Source organism: Aythya marila (genome assembly GCF_965140915.1).
Source record: "Aythya marila genome assembly, chromosome: 16".
Classification (NCBI taxonomy): Eukaryota; Metazoa; Chordata; class Aves; order Anseriformes; family Anatidae; genus Aythya; species Aythya marila.
Genome location: NC_139057.1, coordinates 14,824,789 through 14,842,295, shown reverse-complemented (window position 1 = coordinate 14,842,295; position 17,507 = coordinate 14,824,789). Strand labels below are relative to the sequence as shown.

The following is a 17,507-nucleotide window of genomic DNA, read 5'->3' as shown; positions in this document are numbered from 1 at the left end:
TATCTGCAAGGTTGAAGATCATTTCTTCCATCATAAGACCTATCCGCACAGACGTTGTAGTGTCCTGTTGAGGGAGAATCATTTTTTTTTCCCATTCATTTCAATTTCTTTTTTGGGGGTGGGAGATCTTAGACACAGGATCTACACATTCCTTTTTCTGAAGATACGGTCATTAAAGTCATTTAATTTCCCAAGTGTATCTTAGCATGATTTTCCCATCCCTTTTTTTTTTTTCTTTTTTTCTATTTTCTCTACTAATCAGTTTCTGTTCTCTGAAGGATGGATATAGCTCACCTTATGCATTTCAGCCTGTACATCCAGATGAGTTTAACAAGAACATTTAAACACCTGAGACTGTATAAGAATTGCTTCAGTAGGTTGGACGAAGAAGTAATTTCCAATAGCATCAGTACACAGCAGCTAGGGGACAGTTATGAACAACAGAGCCCACAGAGGGTGATTCTTTCCAGACCCTGTCCTTTGAATCAGCCGTAAGAGGCCAGCATTATTCTTTACACATGAAAGTAGACTTTTAACATCAAGCAGCAACACGATGAGCAGAATCTGAAAACAGAGCCCACAAGTTCAAACATAAATTATCTCTCTTTCTCTAAAGCATGCAATCTGCATCTCGCTATGCTTGGGTCTTTACTGCCATGCTAACTTGGGTGATGAGCACAGAGAAGGACAGAAAGACAGACGTGTTGTTCCCACATCAGAGCCCACTGTGTGGCACAGTGTGTACTGGCCTTGGTAGCATAAGTGCACATGGAGATGCAAGAGCAGCCACACTGGTGCAAAGCTCTTCCATCTCTCCTGAAGCTCTCTGTTTATTTAACAGTACCAGCAGAGTTAAAACAATCCCATCCTCCCATGCAAACTCAATTACAGCAGGATAAAATGCTTGTCAAAGTCTGACTATTCTTGCTCAGGACAGGACATGCTCTGCAGTGGCATAAAGCTTACTTGCAGAGCCAGAGATGTCATACTGGCAGTTACACCCAAGTAACTACACCTATTTATAAAGTGAAGACAAAACAAGATTGCTTATTAAAATGTTGGATCAGTCCATATGCCATTTGAACTGGTGTTAGAAATGGTGACATGCACTTAATGCCCCTGCCTGCATAGACTGACTGTTTCACAATTTGCTTGTTCTGCAGTTTTCTTGTATCAGCAGTTCCTCCAGGTCTGGGTCCAACTTGGCCCTAACTTGACCCCAGACAGGGTCCCAACTGCTTCCTTAAAGGGAACAGCAAGAAAACAATGCAGAAGCTCTGGCTGCCTACAGAATTTTGAAAACATACTTTTTCATGAATAAAAGAACATGAAAACACACATGCCAGCAGTTCTAAAACAGCTCCTGTACATATTAAGCACCTGTGAAGTTTTTAACATCCTGCTCCTGCTCCTACCAAAATCAGTGACAGAACAAGTACATTCCTGTGCAGCTCTAATGCAGGATGTCCCAAGCAATATGGACCTCCTGTGTGTTTAGTTGATTTACTTTAGAAAATGATTTTTCTCCCTGTTCTTTGCTACCCAGCTAAGACACCACAATTGCCCATGAGAGGGCCACCACTTCACTTCCCCGCTAAGTCACAAACACAAGCTTCAATCAGACCAAAGCAGCCAGGCTGACTGTTTGGCCAGGGAAGCTGCTCGCAGACAAACCCGTGTAGAATTGACTGTTACTGTCTGACTGCATGTGTGCAGCAAAGCCACTTGGTCCCTCATGCTGCCCCTGTGGGTAGGGGGACAGTGGCCACTGGACTCTTACGCCTTGGCGTACTCCTTCAAAGCTGCTTCCTGGGCACAGTGTACAGACCCGGGGATCTGATGCTCTGAAATACAACCAAGGGACATGCTGCACCCAGCCTGGTGCACTACAGTATTAAATAAACCGCAGCCACTTTTCCACGTCTCCCCTCCTCAAACAACCGGCCTTGTTCCTAAACTCGCAACAAAAGCACAGACATGTTCTGAGGCAAACTAGGTCTCTAGCAGAAAGTTTTATTATTCATTCAGAATATATTCTTCTTCAAAAATGCAAGTAAAAATAATTTACAGTTAATTTGAAAAACAAGCTCAAAAACATTCTGCCCATTCAAACTAAACAACAACAGAACTTGAAAAAAGAGCACTCCCACAACAGGCTTTTATTTGTAATTCATCTTCATTAGGACAGGGATCTCTCATCTTTACATTCATGTGGGTGGTTTTCCTCCGCTAACATTACAAGCCATGCTAAAATGTCAGATTTATATGTAGTCTTTGCTCTAATTTTCTGCAGATTTCTGTGGAGTCATGTTATTGTATGACAGGACAGTAATGAATTAGCTGAGGAACTCTAACAGGGAGCACAATGTTTGGAGGATGAGTACATTTCAATCAACCTTTGCGGCAGATGCTGTTGACATGGATGGTGTATTACACGCTAACCTAATTATTACGCATTCTTGGTGTAGTTCTCTTTAATTAGAGCAGAATGGCTGTGGTTTCAGCCATGTGTGTGACTCACGAGCACTGTGCCCATCTGAAGAAAAGCTCAGTCACTGATGTTTAAACATGCTTATTGCTGTTCCTGAAAGAAGGGCACTTTCTCCTCTGGGCCAAAAGTAAACTCCACCAGGCTTGCCTTGAACATGTCTACCCTTAAGCCCCAAACCTGCTCCCCTGATGAGGGGCAGGGACACAGGTGCAATTAGGGCATCTGACTGTGGCCCCATGTGAACAGCACTGAATCAAATTTTACTTCCCAGGTGTAGTTACACGAGGGAACTGTTTTGAAGAAAATATGCTGCTAGGAAGAAATGATTTTGTAAAATAGTTTTTAATGAAGCAATTTATTTTTATACATTTCAAGGATCATTAGCCTTTAAACCTCTTTTACGAAGTCTCATTCGTTGGTATCTGTCATTTATTCTCTAAGTTTTGTCTTTAGTTTTATTGGTATTAATCACTAACAGGGAGTAAGAAACATTTCCACAGTGTATGGAGTTACCTTCTCTTAAACTAAACAATATGGAAATTAAACTGTAGATGAGAGGAAAAAAAAAACAAAAACTCTTTCTCTTGAGATATAGAATATGATGGAATGAAAATAAAACAGAAAAATGCACTTTACCACCCAGAGGGGAAGTCGTTTGGGGAAATGATTTGGCATCAGTGCTTTCACAGTATGGATATTTCCTCTGCAACAAGGCACGCTTCCAAGTCTTAAGCTGATAAAGTTAAAAGGCAAATCAGTGCTCCCAGTATGATGTAGGTGTCTAGAGGCATGAGGCCAGGGTTCCACTAGCAATTATTTATTTGCATTACTGTTGCACTGATCTAGAAGCACTAGTCCCAGACTTGAACCCCACTGTGCTAGTTCTACCCACACAGGAAAAACACAGTCCCTACCCACAGCTTGCAATTCAAGTATGAATAAACAGGAGAATCAGACTGATGGGCAAGCACAAAAATGACACAGGTATATCAATGCGTCATTAGAATTCTCTGTATATGGTATAAAGAATTGGAAAGAGAATTATGATTTCTTTTTTCCTGAAGATGTTAATGGAGAACTCTTCCTAAGTGTACACAGAAGTCCTGAAGGACTAAAGGATAAGGTTGTGCTGCAGGCGATGCCCTAGTAGACTGCTAACGCCTACGTTAGAGCAGTCTGAGTTTAGCAGAGCAATGGGAAGTTGCTGTATCCATAATGATGACTCCTGCCAAAATGTATTACCATAGGAAAAGTGCACCCTGGAGCCCTAGGAACCAGCTTCCTCAATAGCAGATCTAGCCAATGTTTTCTGATGCATGTGAAGCCCAAGAACGAAAGGGCTGTGGTCAGCTTGAAATTGTATCTCCTCTAGGAACCACTTTTTTTTTTTTTTACAGTGAAAACAGATTCACCTAAAACCTCGACCCTGAGCGTTTGTTCAGTAACATTAGAAGTGCGAGGTCCTACCCCTCTGCTAATCTACAAGTCATGCTTTCACAGACAAGGACAATGAGAGGCAGGGATAGAAAACAGGCAACAAACTCCTATAAATAAAACCTCCAGCACCACAGTGCGTTTCTGTGTGCCTCATCTCTGCAGGGCACATTGTTGGAGCCTTCTTCAGGGTTGATGTTAAACAGCCCCAAAAATTACACGACAGACCAGGCACCCCAACAGAGCTCAGCTCATGACCGATCAACACAGCCTTAATGGGCTTCTTCCCGTCAGCTGGATGGGATAAGCATCACAGCAGTGGTGCTCGTTTTGAAGTACTCATTCCCAAAGAGCTTGATACTCCCCCTAACTGCCACACCTTCACTTCCATATTTACCTAGTAGTAGTGTTTCACAGCTGCCCATTTCTGCTCAGCGTACATCCTGAGAGAACTGAGAGGTAAAAAGCCCCCACTCCACTTCTTCACAAAGTATTAAAACATAAAAAGAGGAAAATAAGCTTTTTTTTTTTTTTTTTTTTTGAAAAAACAAACAAACAAACCACATTTCGATCAAGTATGTTGAACCTAAAGTGTATTCCTGGACATGTCTCCCTATTGTGTCTGTCACAGGATGTGACTTCTAGCTAAGGAGGACTGATGTGCTGTTGCCTACTGCTGACAATGCTGTGAATGAGATAATTTTCAGTAGAAGTGAGGCACTGCCAGCTCCCAGATCTGTAACTGCTTGCAGGGGGGCAGCTTTACTGCCCTTTCAGTGGATAGCCCTACTAGAGGAAAACACAGAAAAGAGAAGCCTCTGAAACACTCTGCAGGGGAAGGCAAAAGTGTCCATTCACCAAGGGGAATGTTTTCTTTCTGATCCCAAAAGCATGAGCTGACACATTTGCTCTGAATATTGCTTTTGTGCTGGCTAGTTGCATGCACTGCTCCTCTTTGAACTCATTCTGTAGATGTGAATTGTTACATTTTAAAATCACAATTTTAATTCACTTATGTCCTACAAGCTAAAAACATCCTTCCTAAAATTAATTCTGTTTCTGTTTCATTTTTCTCACTATGAATAACAGGATGACAGAAGGTGGCTAGGAACTTGATGAGCAGCCTTCAGTCTGGCCTTGCTCAAAAGACAGGCTCACCTATGCCTGTGTTGCTGTATCTTCACTATTAAAGGTAGCATTACCTACAAAAAAGCCCTTGCTGGATGCAGCCACACTTCAAACTGCACTGTCAGCATCCTCCCAAATGGCCTTCTCACCACTGCTCCTGGAAAACTGAGCTGGATTTTTCATAAACTGCTTATACTTGCCCTAAAGAATGCATTAAAAAGACATGTTTGTTAACACCTGCAGTTACTACTAATCCACTTGGCTGGATGTCCACAGCCAGCTCGCCCCTCTTGTATAGCGTAATTTTGAAAGGAAGCAAGAAGCAGACTTATCTCTGGCAATCTCTCAAGTGCAAGTCACTCTCAACCCCAGTCCTGGCTCCAAATCAGCCAGTTCCAATCCTCTGCCTTACAGGTACCCTGTTCAGACATGCAGGCCATTAGTAAAGGGGCAAAGCTGCCTCCTTTGAGACGGGTAACAAATCCGCTTGTTGTCTGACTCCGCGTCTATTTAGCAACGTGCCAATTAACCCAACATTCAAAATGTTAGGACAAAGTCATTTGGAGCGTGAATCTTGGACTCAGACCTTCCTACCTCCCCACTTAAATAAATAAATAAATAAATAAATAAATAAATAAAGCCCTTCTACTTAAAACCAATCACTGTCTTTAAATCCCTGTCAAATACCTGTTCATACCATGAGCAAATAATTACTTTTCTACAAGGAAGAAAGTATTAATTAAGGTTATTCATCAGACTCCTATTCTGTAGGGTTTATCTGCCACAGGTGTCAGCCAGAGGTGAGAGACGGATTAGTATACAATCAAGGGCTTTCTAAGTTAAATCTCTTCCTTGTGGTTAGCTGTTAATAATGAAGTTGTCACCAAGAGAAAGAATTTAATAGTTTTAATTGGGTTTAATTACTTGGAAACTCCTGAAAAATGGACCGGTTTGGTTGTAGTATAAAAATAATAAAAAAAGCAAAGACACAAACGCCACATGTTTGAACAAAGAGAGCCTGTGAGAATAATCATTCTTTGGTTGTAACATTTTATACCTTGATCTGAATTTGAGACATTAACCAGGCTTTCCCATAAAAACAGAAAATTAACCTTGTGCATCAGTTCTAGTTCCAGTAAGTCAAGGGGGGCAGCTGCTGCACCTGGCCCCATGGCCGTGCTGCCTGCCTAGTATGGGTCTGCCCACGTCCCTTTCTGTCCTCCTGTGTCCCCATCTGTCCCCTTGGTGTCCCTGTGTCCCCCCATCATCCTCTTTGAGGGTGAAAACACATTTAGCTCTTTTACTAGATTAGAGCTTAGTTTTGTTTATCTTTTTTTAATAGAAGCAGGTAACTTCTAGACCCAGCTTCTCAGAGCTTTTCAGCTGAGAGTGGCTATTTGTGAGACCACTGGTTTTAAGTACCCAAGTAGTTCAGGAGCTCAAACTCATTTTTTGAAGTGACTTTGTTTCTTTTGACAAAGAATTGTCCTTTTTCAAATAGCATCACCCACTTTTCTCATTTCCAGGCTCTAAACTTTTTGGCCCCCAAAATGAAGACATACAGTTTTACCTAAACATTGACCTATCCAGGTTTGTTAGACAATCTACTGAATTTAAATGATGTCTCTACAGTCATTGGAAGTGTGACCTCATGGCGAGTCCAAGCCAGACAGAAAGCAAGTATCATTTAATCCTTTTCTTCAGATACCTTTCAATATTCACCATTGCTGTGATTTGGGAGGTACTTCCACAGTACTGCTTACTATTTACTGAAGGATTCTAACTCACTGGCATGGTTCTGTTCAGAAGTGGTTGGGGACTACACCTTGGAAATTACTACAATAAGCAAATGGATGTGTCAGTAATTAAATCCTCACATTCGAGAAGCACACAGAGGTTGAAAGGGTTTTCCTCCCTCCTCAAATGAGCTATGCTTAGGGAAAAGCAGGAATAACTAATATATACAGCGCCTGAACCCATGGGTGGATTCCAGGCCTGTGGGAATACAGTACCTAAATACATTTTAAAAGCTGGGCCATAATGCTCGAGAACAAATGGAAGTTTTTTTTAGGAATCGTACTGGGTCTGGCTGGGATGGAGTTAACCTTCCCCACAGCAGCTGCTAAGGAGGGGGGTGAGAGGGGCTGTATGGTACTGAGCTGCCTATCACTGTTAAACCACAACAGTAACACGAAAGGTTCACAACCAAAAGTCTACAAATAATTTCTTTTTACCATACAGGGCATAAATGTCAGAAAAGGAGTGGATTTGAACCAAATACATGTTTTAACCCCCTTGCCCTTCTCACAGGAAAATCACCATATTTCTATGTAAGCCCTTGATAGCTCTGTGAAAAATACAAAACTCCCAGAAAGCTTGGTGGAAACATCGTGCTGTGTAAACCTCAGCACAAATGCGCATTTGTAACATGCAACTTCCTAATGCGAGTTACATTCCTTTATTTTTTGATACTACTTTTCCCTTAAAAATCAAGTCACAATTCAGCGACATGGGAAAGCAGGTTCCCTTTACTCATGCTCGTTAGACAATCCAGCATTGTTCCTGACATGTATTTTATGTCAGAAATAATCCTTTAATACTTCCAAATGCCACACATGCACTTTGCTTAGAAAGCCCTCGGTTCACCTAAGCTGCAGTACAAGAGGTTACATCTACATGAGCTCAGAACATCTCCCATGCCCAGCATTGAAGCTGTTGTGGGTCTGGTTTTGCTGTTTCTGCTGCCGCTCAAGCCAGGACAGATGATAAACACAGATGTTTGCTCCCGAAATACACATTTGAAATAATCAAATAGCTGGAATTATTTACTCCCTTCTCTCCAATAATGAACTAATAATTGATATAGCAGCATGTCTAAAGTAACAGACTTTTTTATTACCTGCAGTGATTGAATGCTTTTTTAATTTAACTTAAAAAGGCATTAAATACAAGGTTTAGCCTCCAGTGGGTAAAAAAATCTCCAACTTCCTCAGAAAATCCTTTCCAAATTGTATTCATCTTGACTTAATCCATGATCTACTGAGTGAATTAGGCTCTGTTTGTTTTGAAAATCTATTTTATGGAGTTCCAAGGACTGTGTTTTCCTTAGGAAGGGCTCATTCTGCCTTTCTGACCAGGATGCCTGCTAGCAGCCCTCCACATAGGCCTCTGCAGGTTTTTAACATCCCAAGGTGCCCCACACATATGACTAACAAAATGTAAATAAACACAGCTGAGCCTGTAAGAAATTGGAAGGTTTTCTCATTAAAGAAATAAAATAAACAGATGTCCTTAAGCACTTTGGCTCATGTTTGTCAAAGGAATGGAAAACTCTCAGATGTTTGAACAGCAATAGTGATAGCCACATCTCAAGTGAGGGAAGAAGGAAAAAAGCAACAGCATGGCACTTTGAATTAACTAATGGTTCTCAAGGGAGGGTGCTTTTGATTTGAACCTTAGCAACTTCTACAGATAGTTTTTAACAGCCGAGCAATAAAATGGGGTTTTATTCTTCCTCAGTTTGTAAAGTAGTTAAGGACAGTTTTGGCCATTAGAAGCATGAATCACCATCAGATTTGATTAAATCCCTATGGTGTTTCAATCAGGTCCTGGCTTTAGGGTCCTGTGAGGGAACAATGCAAGGAAAAGCACAAGCTACTCAAAGCATTCAATGAAAGCAGGGAAAAAAAGAAAAAAATCAACTCTGTGTTTTTAAAAGGACCCCAAGTAGGGCCACGCAAGAACTTTTCAAGGACTTTATTTTTTATATTTTAATTGGTAATGATAATTCACTTAAAGGAAAGCTTTTTGAAAGAACATGTAACTGCCAGTGGAACTTCTGAGGGATCTTAGATCTACATCAACATTTCTGGTGAGAACAAGACAGCCCAGTTCAGACAACCAACAGCAGCTCTGACGTTCATCTGAAATGGCAGAAAATCATTTTCAGGTCCTCTCCTCAGCTGGGCCAAGCAGTGATTTTAGTTACTTTGTCCAGAAGGTCTTAAGGCCCCACTACTGCTGGAGGATGCTCTCCTACTCCCAAGCATACCTGTGGCACCGCAAGTCCCTCATAACATCAGTGTGTGCCCCGTGTCCACCACACTGATACCTGGCTGCTTACAACTTGGAGAAATCTACTGTTGCCACTTCTGAAATGTAAAATAAAATGCATCTTACAGGGAATTTTATGAATCTTAACTCCTGAGTATCAGCAGACATCAAAGTGCTGATAAAGATCCAACACAATTCAGGTATTTAGACTGTCCTCTGGATTTGTTCCATTTAGTTCCAGGATTTCAGAGTAACTCATGCATGGAAAGATTAATTTTAATTCTAGATTTTAGTTTAATTGCATTTCATTTTGACACTAAAATCCCGTGGACGTGTTTTACTAAGGAGTATCTCAACACAGAACAAAAAACTCACATTCTGGAAACAGTACAAAATCGTGAGAAAAGGAATTAGCCTCACACATACCCTTCATCTAGGGAAAACAATGCACTTGGTGCACCCTTTCTTCCTGATACTAGTCCTCTGAAAAGTAAGAGAATGAATCTGCAACATAATACTTACATTTCTATGAAAGAGATGCAGAAATACTTAATGCTTTAACAGATTATGGAACAAGCTTGCAAATATCTCAAGTCAAGGAAAAAGGAATAGACTTATGTGTTCTGTTTTTTTGGCACAGAAATGCTCATAATCTCTTTTTATTGTGTCTGAACTAATACTACTAAAAGAGTCTTTCCATGTTGTGCCTTGCTGCCTCAAATGGCTGAGGCCCCTTGACATGTACTCAATTCACGTGAAATCCCAACAGCACTGTAATAGATTTTGATCCATTTTTCCCATTGTATTTCGTTAGTGATTTGTCAGGCAGATCTCTGCAGACACAGTGAAGGCTGCAGCCACCTTCCTGCTGAATGGGAGCTCTATTATACATGTCTGAAGGGATTGAAAGGGCTTGGTGATCAGCACATTAAGCTATAATGATGGTTTATGTCTGGTGTGGTCTCTAAGCACTTGGTAAATATTCTGTACCCATGCAGTGATCAGAAGCCTGCAGAACAGGTTTCTAAAAACTCTTGAACATAATATCCAGAGTTAATTGGCTATAGAATTTTATTATTTTTTTTTCTTTCTCAGGTAGTCTCCTCCTAAGAAATGAGGGGGTGGAGAGATTTCCTCAGGTTTGACAGCTTTGCTGCCCCAGCCATTTAGACTGTGACTCCGTGTGTTTGTGCAGGTATGCTCCATTCAACCATGGGCAAGAAAGCAAAAGGAGATGTGAATCCGTAGGCCACTCTGGCTGCCACTGTAAAGGCTGTACTGCAGGGACCATATGGGAAAGACATTAAGACCCCATGTCTGGTGACTAATACACGGAATAGTGCGCAGAGTTTGACAGAGGGGATTAGAGGAGCAACACAGACTGAGCCATTCATTCGTATTTCAAGCTTGAGTAATTTCTGTGCTTTAACTTCTATTAATGCTGTGAGCAAAGTATTTTCTAAACACCCGAGACCAACTGCTCATGCACTGAGGAACCCATATCTATGGCAAGAATCACCGAGGTTTCCCTCAGATGAGTTTTATACCAGACATACAGAGAATTTTCACATGAAATCAGGTCAGAATGCATGCATTGGAGCACTAATCATTAATGTCCAAGAGTCATGTAATGACTCTAACTGGTAATACTTTTGTGAATTCTTCCCCACAGCTTTTTCTTCTTTTTTTTTTTTTTACACCTTTTTCTTCCTTTTTCTTTTTTCTATCCAAAGTCAGATTGTTTTGGACAGCTCCCTACTTCCACCACCACCAAGAAAAGAACAATATGCATAAGCACTGTGATTTTGTAGCTAAACTACACAGGAGTTTAGTCCCCAGTCTCTGAAGCTAGGTTGATATTCCTACTTCCCTTTCTCTCCTCTCCCAGGAAAAGTCACCCCAGAAAAAGGTGTTATTTTTCAGCTTAAGTGGCTTCATAGTCCAGTTTTCTGGGTGGCTGCACAGCAGCTCTACCAGCACAACCAACAGGACAATACTGGGACAGGAATGTTGCTCAGGGAACGGTGAATATCGTACAAACTGGCACACTTTCTGGAGGAAGACAGAACCAAGACCTTCATGTGTGAGATTTAATTCAGGGCACGTGCATGTCTAATCACCGGCATGTAAATCTTTTATGATCAATTATATATAAGCATAATAATTTTAGGCCCTGATACTTAATTTACTTTGAGATTAACGCTTCCTATGTTTTTCACAAAGTAAGAGATTCTGAAATACTATTAACCTTTGGCTCACTGCTTCGTTTATATTTGATACTTCAACTCACTTGAACATTTCTGAATTGTGTTACTATTTAATGGTTCCCAGGACAGCCTGCCTGAGTGTGCTCTATTTCCCTCTTGGTTTATGGTCTGTTCCAAAGCCCACTGAAGCCTCTGGTTGTCTTTGGATCAAGTTGTTACTCTATAATACTTTTATAACACAACCATTACCTTATAGAAAAACTCTGAGGAATTTAAAACTGATGAAGCAAATGAAGAACTAAAAAAAAATCCTTCTACTGAAGGTTCTGAGTTTTCCCCTGAGTTTCCATTTTCCTGTGCTCTTCTCTCTGTAGGCTGCTTCATCCCCACGATGATTTCTGCTACAGAAATGGCAGCTTTTGCCTCCACGGCAGCCCATCAGCAATAGCTTGCAGTCACTGTGATGGCAGGGCTCCTCACCTCGGCAAGTCTGTCACAGCTCTTGGCCCATCACCGTATGTCCCCCATGTAGCAGATCCTGATCCCACATCCTCTGAACTTGGACAGGAGGCAGCAGATGAAGGGAACTGCTTCGGAGCTTTTATGCTGGGCCAAAATATCCCCCCACACAGTGAAGGGAATTCTCCATATGCCATTTGCAGCCCCTACTCAATCCTAAGTATGACCACATTGCAGGTCTACACCAGCTCAGTTTATATTTCCTGATCCTGCCTAGTTCTTTCTATTTTTTGCAGGCAGTAGGTTTGAGCTTACACATGTATACCTCAGACTGCCTTATTCATTATGTTCCCTGGGAAAAGTAACCACTTCAATTACTTTGTACAACATGGGTCTGAATAAATCCCTGCTTGGAAACACATGCTTGGTTTTCAGAGGGTGCTGCTGGAAGTGTTAGCAGCATTCCAAATGCTGCAGTAGACTTCCACACCACAAACACCATTTTATATCCTTTACAACTGTGCACATCTAACAGCAAACAATAAATCTATCTTACTAATTACACATTCAGCTTGTTATAAGTGTCGTAAAACAAGTACAGCTGCTAAAGCCATGAAATGATGTTAAATCATATTTCTGCTTTCTAGAGAGAAGCAGGGTTATTTTCCAGTCTCCTGATGAAGTTGACTGTTCAAAGCCATGTGTGGAAACAGCTGCCAACTAGGTCATCCACTTTAATTAGGTAATGATATTGTCTTTTTTCCTACCCGTTTAAAAGTGTTTGACATTGTGTAATTCAAAGTGACTTAAGTGTTTATCATAAAAAGCTGCCTTAGGAAGAAATTGAAGCACGTGGTACTAAATCCAAGACCCAGCATTTTCTCCTTAGCAGCCAAGTTGTGTCTGTTCAGCCACAGAGAGTTGCCTAAAATACAACTGCCAGTGTTTCAAAGGGGGTATCTGACGCACGGGCAGCTGAAGATCTGATTCCTAAAACTCTCAAAAATGTATTCCACTGCAGCTGTATGGGAATAAGAGCCAGTAGTCTTTATGGCAACCTAGACTGACTAACACAAAACTTCTCCTAAAAAAAAAACAAAAAACAAACAAAACAGCAACAACAACAAAAAAAGTTGTCTGAGATTCAAAAGAAAACAGCATTCTAACAAAAAATTTAAAAATGTTACCTCATTCAGGCCAGAGTTACTGCTCTCTGGCTCCTGGCTAGGCTCTTTCTCACAGAAGACAGACATTCAAAGAACATCCTGATGTCCTATCTAGCAGCAGCCAACAATACAAGCTTTAGAAAAACATGGGGCTACTTGCAACATGAAAGAGAGGTAAATTAAATTTTCACATTAGAAGGAAATACCACAGGACATATTTATACAAATGTGTCTGAATAAAATCAGCAGCATCTGTTTGAAAAGATGTCTTATTAGCTGCCCCCACAGTTCCCAATGCAATTTGGCTGGGCAAGCAGTAATGTTAAAAAAATTAAGTTTTACCTTCCCATATCTGGATGCAAAGGTTCCCGTGAGTAAGGAGTGAAAAATAATTATCGTCTCATCCAAATCCCACACAAATACACGCTGTGATGACAGATGGGGTGGAAAAGAGAAATACAGTTACACATTACGCAAATGCAAGAATTTGTTCATTCAGGAGATATGTCCTGTTGGACTAGAGCTTTTTAAGATCACAAGCCCATTTAGAGCACTGACTGCAGATGCTTTGTGAAAGCATGCAAAATGAAAGATGAAGAATTCTGGAACTACGTGCATTCTGATTGCCCTGAGAGTCTGCTCTCCTAACAATCACAGACATCACCTGTTGTGTGTCAAGTTGGGGGAACAAAACAGCAGACTTACAAGAAGCACAAAATAAAAAGACGTACATATGAAAAACAGTCTGAGATGCTAATAATACAGAAACTGTGTGATTATTCTGACTACCCAATTTAAAAGGCTTCAGTTGTATTACTGATTTTACTCTGGCTCTTACAACTCACTCATTTGATAGTTGGTTTTGCTAATAGATGCAATCACTTCTCTTTGCTGGATTTATGTAAGTTAATGTCATTACCTCAATCTCACTGTCAGCAGTAGGAGAAGGATCGTTGCTTCTTTTTGACCGGGCTCGTACCTTGCCATCCGAACCTCTGTGATGTCTGTCTGTTTCTATATCTTTTGCTGGTGTTGTTGCATATTCCCCTATTTAGAAAAAAAAGAATTCCATTATAAGCTTAATTTTTGCACCGATCATTATAATAAAAGCAGGAAAGCTTTTAGCGGAGAGCACCAGAAACATTATGAAAATGCTATCAGAAAATCTCTTTTCATGTCAATAGCTGACATTGTTAGAGAAATGATTTATAACTTCTAAGATTAGTTGCAACAATTTCAGAAAGCACCAAGTCTTTATATAAAACATTTTAAAGTGGATGTGTCACTTCGAGAACCTTAACACATTTTTAAATTAAAAACAAACAAAAACAATATAACTTTTTGAGTTTTACCCCCCTCTCCTCCTTTTCCAAGAGAGAAATTAGAAAGTGGAAAAGGAAACGAGGATCAATTCAACATCTGCAAAAATGATGTTTTCTTAACTCGATGAATACTCATGATTAAAAAGATACTTTCAACATCAACTTTTATTTTTAAAATACATAACTAGCCTGTTTAGCTGTATTCCACTTCACAAGGGACAGTAGTTTAGAAATAACTGAGAAGAGACAGGTAAAACTTCCCTGTATAAAGTATCTGTTTTGATTGGCTGGAGTTTCTTAAACCTGTCCAGATTTCACTTACCTTACATTACAAATCCTTTTCAAACATATTTTTCTTTTCACCTTGCTAAGCTGTGGCCTCTCCAGCTTCCTATAATAACCATATTCTTCTTCAGAGCAGCTTGGATTGTGCCTAACAAGCCTTTTTTGAAGCCACGCTTTCTCAAAAAGGCTGAGATAAGATCTAAGAACAGAAAATCCTCCAACTGCTTTCAGAGCAATCTGTGACCACTTCTTTTTAACAACCAATATTAGTTTATTTTTCTTTCAGAGCAACCACAGATGTTCAGATTTGTTCCATAAGTCAGCAGACCTACAATGGGCGTATACTGTTATCATCCTCAAATTATGTGGCATTTTATGTAAATGTTATTGCATGCCAATGAAAACTTTAGTAGGGAAGTGATATCTGAAGACTGTACTTGAACAGTACATTGGAGGATCATAATCCGTCAATAATTCCATAAACCATTTAAGCCTCAAGACTTTAAAAATTAAGCGCTCAAAGAGAGGCCACAAATTCTGAAGACTTTTTGCATGAAATTCATCCTGAACTTTTAACTTAGACAAACAGTTTATGTTGATTTTTTTATAAAGAGAGATTTTCTCTTAATGAACTTATTTATGAATGCATATATTACATTTTGTTATTAGGAGTGAACACGAACCTTGATGGAGATGTGCGCTAATAAGTGAGGAAACTCTGGGGCTTTTTCAGAGCATGCCACTCATTGCTAAACACATTAGTACTTCTTACTAATCTGGATTTTGCATGTAATTATTTTCTACCTTAAGAGGAGATCAAACCAGGCGTGCTCATGGAAACATCACAGGATAGTCTTACAGAACTTGTATTTTCAAGTCTCTTCCCAAAATTCTGTGTTGTACTGTGTGAGCAGAACTGTTATGTGCTAGGAAATCTCATTTATCCAGGTAAATGCATGTATTTAACTAAATTCCAACAACAAGGTTACAGTGCTTATGTCTACAGATGGCTGGAACTGCAAAACTAAGAACAGAAGAAATGCACCTACCAGACAGTGATTCTGTGCTCTGGCTGGTGATATTGTGAGAAGACTCCTGCAGCGAATAAGTGGAGGTTGGGATGGCTGAAGGGCTGATGCTGTTTGTGGACATGTAGGGAGAGTTGTAGGAGGAGCTGTAATACTGTGAGTACTGGCTTTGAGGAAAGCTTGGGTATGATGAATATTCCTTTGAGGAAAAAAGAAACGTAATTTCTGTGTACGACTGGTGTTATGAATAAATAAGGCACCACATACAGCAAGGCAGTCTTATCTACACATGCAGCAAGTCATGGCTCAGGAATACTTTTGCTAAAGAACCACATTTCTTTCACTTATGAAATTTCTCCTCCTCCCAAATACATTCCTACTTTATTAGAACTAGCTGGCCTCAACAAGAGGTCAGAAATCAGGCAAGTTCTGCTTTTTCTATGGGATTTTATTAATCAGCGCTGACACATTTTGCATCATAGGGTTCAACAATTCTAGTGAAGGAGTGAAGTAGGCTGCATTTTCCCATGATCAGCAACATTTTCTGATAAGCTGTTCAAATAGGATACAACAATCAAAAAAGCAATCTAACAATTGTTTTGCAGAAATGCTCACACTTGAGATTGTCCCACTGCCTCAGTAAGAACTAAATGCTGGAATAATCTTCCCTGTCTGTAGAAAAAATGAACTAAAAATATGAGGTGTGAGAGATCTCAGAGCTGAGGTATCATGATCTTTGTCTTATTTTAAAAGGTCCCAAATAAACTTTGTAACGCTCTGCCCATCTGTTTTTTGTAAGAAGCAGGATGACATTGAAATACATTAGAAAACTTCTCTCTGGATAACTAAAACATAAAAAAAAATGTTTCTTTTGTTTTTAATTGCAGCCCTTGTTCTTGTCCACCTGGTTTGCTTTTTCAGATACAGAACTATACTGTCTTTCAACAGTTTTTGTTTCCTCAGAAACATTAATTACCATCATTTATTTTATTATAAAATAAAATTAAATAATAGTCTTTAGAAAGACTAAAAGCCCTTTCCTTCTTAACTGCTTACATCTTTGTCTATGACACAGCTATTTCATTAACTCTCAGTCACCATGGAGCTCTCAAGAACAAAGATGACTCAAGTTGTCAAAATAAAATTTAAGCTGAAAATGAAATGAGAGAAATTCATTGTTTTCTCTTAAAGAACATCATAAAATGATGAAAACATCCCACTTATTTTTCTTTTTTTGCAGGTAACCTCTATACTTCAATCAAATGCACTTCTATTAGTGTTTATTGACCATGTTTGTAGCCAAAACTGAAGTAATAACAAAATTGCTCACTGTTGTCATTACAAATATGAGTCAGAACAAGTACCTTGCTGTCTAGTGATTGAAATTATTGCTCCACAGCTAACCAAAAAACATTTTCTGGACAGTGTATGCATTTGTTTGGTCCAATCAAGAAAAGCCATCTACTACTGCAAAAACATCTGTCTTGTGCATATATGCTTGCTGTTTATTTATACACACACATTTCTCAAGGTATCTGAAGCATGAAGCCCACAGACAGGTGTACTCTCCAAGAAGGAAGCACAGAGAGACGGCTCAGACGGCTGAGTATTCAGCACCTGCAAACACCTCTTTCAATTTGTTCCTATTTATTACACAGTGCCAAGACAGCAGAGGACAGGATCCTAAAAGGGGAGCTCTCTGTGTAAGATGGAAAACATACCTGAAAGTTGTAAGATGGCAGTGAAATGATGAAACTCCTGGAACTGCTGTGCAACACCACAGCAGAGACTGCCAGGAGCATGTGTTGATACACACATCTTGAAACTAACCGCCAGGCCACCCAAGCAGACCAAAATGGCACATGGCAAAACACACGCTAGAACCTTCCTTAAATATATGTAAGCACCAGGGTAATCTCTCTGATCTGCCAGTC

The 17,507-nt window shown here is 40.0% G+C and overlaps 1 protein-coding gene across 1 annotated transcript in view; it reads right to left on the bottom strand.

Moving 5' to 3' along the window:
• EYA2 (EYA transcriptional coactivator and phosphatase 2) overlaps positions 1 to 17,507 on the bottom strand; it is a gene marked incomplete at its 5' end in the record, with an annotated part of 96,701 nt that overhangs the window by 15,592 nt on the left and 63,602 nt on the right. Inside the window, 4 exon segments of the mRNA XM_082773351.1 lie at positions 1 to 64; positions 13,281 to 13,364; positions 13,858 to 13,985; positions 15,595 to 15,772. The exon segment at positions 1 to 64 is cut by the window's left edge and continues 26 nt beyond it. Of these exon segments, the coding sequence (XP_082629477.1) occupies positions 1 to 64; positions 13,281 to 13,364; positions 13,858 to 13,985; positions 15,595 to 15,772 (454 nt within the window).